The 6,431-nt window shown below is 28.1% G+C and overlaps 1 protein-coding gene across 1 annotated transcript; it reads left to right on the forward strand.

The window, feature by feature from the left end:
* Positions 1 to 1,162: 1,162 nt before the first annotated feature.
* On the forward strand, positions 1,163 to 6,390 carry LOC130451372 (phospholipase A1 member A). Its single transcript, XM_056790387.1, has 7 exons — positions 1,163 to 1,312; positions 1,743 to 1,875; positions 3,408 to 3,630; positions 4,328 to 4,517; positions 4,862 to 5,053; positions 5,109 to 5,277; positions 5,374 to 6,390. The coding sequence occupies exons 1-7, from the start codon at positions 1,240 to 1,242 to the stop codon at positions 5,486 to 5,488; spliced, it is 1,095 nt and encodes a 364-aa protein (XP_056646365.1). The 5' UTR covers positions 1,163 to 1,239; the 3' UTR covers positions 5,489 to 6,390.
* The last annotated feature ends 41 nt before the right edge of the window (positions 6,391 to 6,431 follow it).

Raw genomic sequence — 6,431 nt, forward strand, 5'->3', positions numbered from 1 at the left:
ATAGTAAAATTTAAAACGTGTGATCGCTGTTTAAGGAACCGTATAAAATCTATGAAAACCGTTTTTAACATTTAAATTAAGTACGTTGAACGTATATAATGATTATCTACATTTTCTTAACATTCTATCAAACTCCGCCTTATTTATTAATTATAGTTTTTATTCCAGCCAATTAACCTACAATTTGTTCATTATAAATATATTTTGTCAAAGCAGGGGAAATGTGGTAATAACTTAATATCTCTTATATAACTAGTTAAATGATATTGCATAGCATATCGTATACAATATGCGTATAAAAACCTCTAAATTTATTATAAACATTCTTAGAAAGATGTCAAATTATAATAGAGACAGTGTTGCCAGATCGTTATTCGACTTTTCTTCAAGTGAGTGATATACATCGTCCTTCCATAATATTTTACCAACAAATGAAAAATTTTTAACTACATTTATTGGAAAATGGAATTGCAATATTGAATAAATATACAACTTAGTCTCAGAATTCTTCAAATACGACAAAAACTCTATTTTTTCAATAAAAATTTCATTCGAAATCATTCACATCAATCAAAATGCTCAATCTGGCAACAATGAATAATTAATTTCATAGCAGTTAGCAACGATTCTTCTTTTTAAAAACTACTGTTAAATAAAAAGTCTGCAACCGTTATTACTTCGAAGAACTGTTTCCAGTTTATTTTTAAATTAGAATATCTTTTAAAAGAAACTTATTTCTAATGATTTATTGATTAAAAATATTTTTGTGTGTGCTGTACAGGATGTTGCATTTTTGGTGATTATATTTCTTTTTAATCAGACAGGAAAATTATATGTTTCGAAAGCATGAAGATACTGACTGGCTATAAGGTATAATCAAGTTACTATACGAGGGGAATAAGAAATGATCAAACAAAAAATTGAAGCGTTGATTAAATACAAAATATATTACGAGGTACTGTTGTGAATTGTTATTTATATAATAAATGAAGGTTGTCCCTCGTATTTGAATGACGTTAATATTACAAAATCCAATTCGACGAAGAGTGAGAGTGCGTATGCACATGGTTTACCAGGTAAGAAAAGGTGAAGGCAATCGAAGAAAAAGTTTAAAAACTGTGTTAGTATTAATTCCGAGATCTTTGTAGGTGCACCACTTTCACTTACGCGACTTGATCAGTTTCGTCGACGATCAAAACGGCTTCCAAACATAAATTAAATGAAAAATAAATAATAATTATGTCGTATAAATGTTTGAGCATATTCAATTTTGTGTTTGTGTGTCTTTATTTATTATTAATTATATTTACCGGTAAGATTTATAATAAAAAAATATTTTAAAATTCACTTTTATTAAATTTGTAACGTAGCAACTTTTTTATAATTAATTTTACGAAAAGAATATGAAATCTATAATGCAACCGTCAAATATTAACATTCCCCACTCATATACGAGGTATTTTAGAAAATATAAATAATACAATGTCTTACAAATGAGTAGGGTCACGAAATGTGTCAATTTTTTTGAAAAAATCAAAAGTAAAGATGTTATGAGAACAATTTTTCTTCTATTTCTAAGTATTTTTAAGTATTTAATCGAGAAATTAATCTAAAATTAGTAGGAAATTACGACACATAGTTGTTGACCTTATTTTAATAAAAGTCCGGTAGAAAATGTATTCAAATTTTTAAATTGTGTAATAAAATATTGAAAATATTTTTTTTACGTTAATTTGTTGAAGGTATCTATGCACAACAATCTAAAACTAGAAAAAAAGAACCAGAATCCATATCAGATCTGTTCAACACCAGTTCCTGTATACCAAAACCATACAGATGCCCGCACAAACAAATACAATTTTTTTTATACACAAGGTAATATTATATTTAATAATAACTATATTTTTTCCAAGGTAAAAATATTTATAATCCAGGAAGATTAATTACTAATTATGTTTATCGATAATAATCAATTTAATTTCAAGTATAACTCGAAATGGAACAAGTTTTTAAATATTTTAGATCGATTTAGCATATCTTAAAACCTTTTACGTTAATTTTTCGTATTCAAATTAATTAAAATATCTTTAGAACGTCTTAATGAACCTCCCTGTATCATACACTTCAGTATGTAGCCATTTTAAGAAACAACGTTATGATGCAGAAACATAATATAATTTTAGTGACACTAATTATAATCAAAAATAACTGTTGTATGGAATATACTTGTGCTTTCATGTAGAATGAAAATACATAGTAATTTGTTTTGAATGTTAAATTGAAATTAAAAGCTACTGCCATGTTTTAATATCGTAGTTGTATGTTTTTATTACTTTCCCTGGACGACAGATATTTCGCAATAAAAGATAGATACAAAAAATTGTGTTTACGTTTACCTTGACTCAAAAATGGAAATTAGGCAACCCACAGAGCTACGATATTATATTATAATCGAAACATTACTTAAAATCATTAACATGACAAATATCTAAATTAAAATGACGATGTTAAATTTCATTTTTATAAATTCGGCAACATTTAACATGTAATTTGTTCGGGTTTTTTCGTCTTCCGATTGTAGCGTCGATCTCGTTAGTTGAAAGGAAATTTTTAAACTTGACCTTGATTCGAATATGTAGCTGCAACGTATTTCAAAATTCTAGCAAAACGTATTAAAATAATTTTAAAAGAAACGTATTTTTTGTAAAATCTATTCAAAATTCTAAACGGAGTTGTATTTGTTGAAGGTTTTAAAAGGATTACATTGACCCTGAACTTAACCTTGAATTTACTTTTTGTAATAATCGTTCTAAAGAATGATTCGAATTTTCTCAAGTTAATTTGGAATGTTTTGCTTCATTGGTCAATAAAACCTCATCAGACACCGTCAAAAATATTCAACTGACTCTTCAGCCTTGTATTACATACTTTAGTAACCTTTTTGTATATTCTCGTCTCGTTTACAAAACTCTGAATAGGTTGTAAATAACAATACAACAGAGAAATTAATTTATTAACATTTTAAATATTTTTATATTAAAAAGTTTGGTGAAAGTTTTTTTTTTCATATTATTCCAAAGCATCTTTTTGATGTACAAATTATACAAGTCTTATTTTATTTTTTATATCCTCATAACTTTCTTCTTCTTTTCTTATCTTTTCAGATATAGGGATGAAGCCCCAATAGGTTTTGAAACTATTAAAAATAGGGATGCAATTATATTTGACAGTTAATAAAGTACCCAAAAATGAAAAAATATACAGGGCTTAATATGTTTTCAATACTATCATACATTTTTTCCACATATATTTCATCTATATTAAAATCTTCTTTTTTACCTCATAAATGCCTTTCACGATGTTTGAAATGATACAATTTGGTCTATTGACATTTTTGCCTTTTTTAGGCGAACCCAACAAAACCCAGAACTACTAGATACCACCAGGGTGGAATCTTTATTTAACAGTCAATTTAATAGGGCTTACCCTACGAAAATTGTAATACATGGTTTCGGAGGGGGAAGAATGTATGCTCCAAGTACTGATATGAGAGACGCTTACTTCTATAGGGGAAATTATAACATCATTATCGTCGATTATGGTACCCTGGTAAAAGAACCATGTCTTAAGGTACTATCCTTTGAAATTTATTAGTAATACAGGAAATGAGAAATATATTTCATCATAGTTTATTGATGATTTCTAATCACATTGTGTTTTATCTAATAGGTTCTCAATGAGTTGAACTGTAATTTTTTTTTATAATTAGTATAAACAAATTTGAATAGAAATTGTTGATATTAGATTGATATATTTATAACTCATATGGTTTACGAGATAAAGAGTTCAATGACCGCTTTTTTATAATGTACTCCAATAAATAATCATTATTATTGCATAATATGCATTAAAACTATTAAAAACTATTGTTACATTTAAAAAGTCCTACAGACTGTCCTGTATCGAATCAATTGAAACAGTTTCTTAACATTCCAAGACGCAGACAACTTTTTAGGTTAGAATTTTAACAGTTAGTAAATTTAGCGCCACGATTGTCATCTTGATAAGAAAATTGTGTACTGGAAATTGCTTTTAAAATTTCCTTTACTAATCTAGAATTTACATAAAAGTTCTTGTAAACAATTCAATAGAAAAAATTATGCAATTATACTTTCGAATGAATCAAATCGTATAATTATCTCAAAAAGATCGTTATGCCTCACAAATAACAGACTTTACATTATAAAGGATGTCCCAAAAAATGTGATACATACATTTTTTAATTAAAAAAACATACAGTGTTTATCGTTATTCTTATATTTCCCAGCAAATGGCATGGGCGCCACGTTTTTGTGCAAAATGCGTGGCGCAGCTTATAGATTACTTAGCAACTCATCCGAGGGGAGTACGAGCAGACGATATTCACGTGATTGGTTACAGCGTGGGATCCCATATTGGAGGAGTAGTTGCGAATTACTTGGATCCCGTCAAACACGGTAAACTGGGAAGAATTACAGGTAAGGGTGAAAAAAAAATTATTTCGTAGTAATCAAATGATTTGGTAGTATTATGAGTATTCAAAGGGGTTCTAGAAAGTAAAAGTGAATTACGTCATCTACTTCCTATACTTATTTCATGACAGATAGTTGTGAGAAAGTTTGCTTGAATATAAACAGATAAAAATGTGTTTAGCACGGGTGATTAAATGATAATAATATTACATATTGTCTCAACAACACGTACTTTTATACAAATGGGTGAAAGTGACAACATTTACAAGATATTATCAATAAAATTGCATTAAAACTATGTCGTACTGATAAATAATTAGATTTTTAATGTGAAATACAAATATATCCAGGTTTGGATCCAACTATTTTCCTTTATATGGGTTCAAATTCGTCGCGAGATTTAGATCCTACCGACGCCCATTTCGTTGATATTCTACATACAGGAGCTGGCGTATTAGGACAATGGGGGCCAACGGGGCACGTAGATTTTTATATAAATGGTGGATCTAGTCAACCAGGTTGCAGTAGCTCGACGATTTTTAGTGAGTTTATTATTAAACAGACAATTAACGATTATTAATCGTAAATTTTATTCAGACACTTTGGCTTGCGATCATACGAGGGTAACGCCGTATTTTATTGAATCCATTGTTACTGATAGAGGATTTTGGGCGTATCCGTGTCCGTCGCTTATTAGTTACATGTTAGGTTGGTGTGCTCCGGAAGATCGCGAGTACGTTCTTATGGGGGAGGATATCGATCATAGGTAAGATATTATCTGACCTCCATTTGACCTTTAAACTTGTTTTAAAAATATTTCGACTTGTTGCTGGTTATTGAGGATTTTATTTTTGTTTTCTAGTACTAGAGGTATTTATTATGTCAAAACTAATCCAAAACCGCCTTTTGCTCAAGGGCCACCAGAGCATTTGAAGAAGAAAGCTCTCCAGTATTTGAAAAATTTAGAAAAAACGTGATTATATTAAGGTTAGATTGTTTTAATTAGAAATTATCCGGGATGAATCGATAATCAAAATAAATATAATGGATGTTTGTTGAATCACCCTGTAAAATTTATTCAAACAAAACTATCGCTATAGAACTTGTCTTTAATAACGTGAACTTTGTTTTTAAGCTACCATTATTATATTTATTATTCTCCCTTTTTTATCTTCTTTATTTACTATTTCTCATTTATTTACTATTCCTCATTTTTTTGTTTTATTATTTACTACTATCTAGTGTTATTTTAATACTTGTCTTCGACATATTTCTATATTGTTTATAGTAGTCATGTCATTTTCTTCTTCTATTTTTTTTCTTTTGTTTCGAAACAATACCGATATGTATTACGTCAAGAATTTTTATTATATATAATGTGCAGCTACACATCTGTCGGTGTATTATAACTAGACAACAATTCTAATTTAATTATTATTCTTTGAATCTGATGATTTTCTCACATATTTATATTGAATTAACTAATTTGCTGCTGATATTATTATTTATTTTCTATGTACTCTTCATATTTTTCACATTGTTACGTCATTAACTTATTTTATTTTTTCATTTATTCCGCTTTTTAATAGTCATATTAATTACATCGAGCAATTTTATTATATATCGTATGCAGCTACGTATATGTCGGTATATTATAACTAAACTGTCATTAAACCTTTTATAACCTCATTTTTGTTAAGACGATATATTTTTTTATTGATTCATCCTGTATATAGTATTGCTAGTCAAAATGAAAGGAGTTGATAAGTAATTATAGGTATGAAAGTTGAGCGAATATCCATTTTAATGTACATATTATTATATCAATTATAAAAGTGAAATTGTAAAATTAAAACTACAAATATAATTTAAAATGATACAAGTCTTTTATTGATTATACCAATGGATCACTAAACAATG

Source organism: Diorhabda sublineata, chromosome 1 (genome assembly GCF_026230105.1).
Source record: "Diorhabda sublineata isolate icDioSubl1.1 chromosome 1, icDioSubl1.1, whole genome shotgun sequence".
Taxonomy (NCBI): Eukaryota; Metazoa; Arthropoda; class Insecta; order Coleoptera; family Chrysomelidae; genus Diorhabda; species Diorhabda sublineata.

What these genes read in the sequence shown, in the direction of transcription:
- LOC130451372 (XM_056790387.1), top strand. Translation starts at nt 1,240, where the DNA reads ATGTCGTATAAATGTTTGAGCATATTCAATTTTGTGTTTGTGTGTCTT. An exon ending in TAAAAGAACCATGTCTTAAG is followed by an intron (nt 3,631 to 4,327) that starts GTACTATCCTTT and finishes TATATTTCCCAG; the next exon opens with CAAATGGCATGGGCGCCACG. An exon ending in TAAACTGGGAAGAATTACAG is followed by an intron (nt 4,518 to 4,861) that starts GTAAGGGTGAAA and finishes AAATATATCCAG; the next exon opens with GTTTGGATCCAACTATTTTC.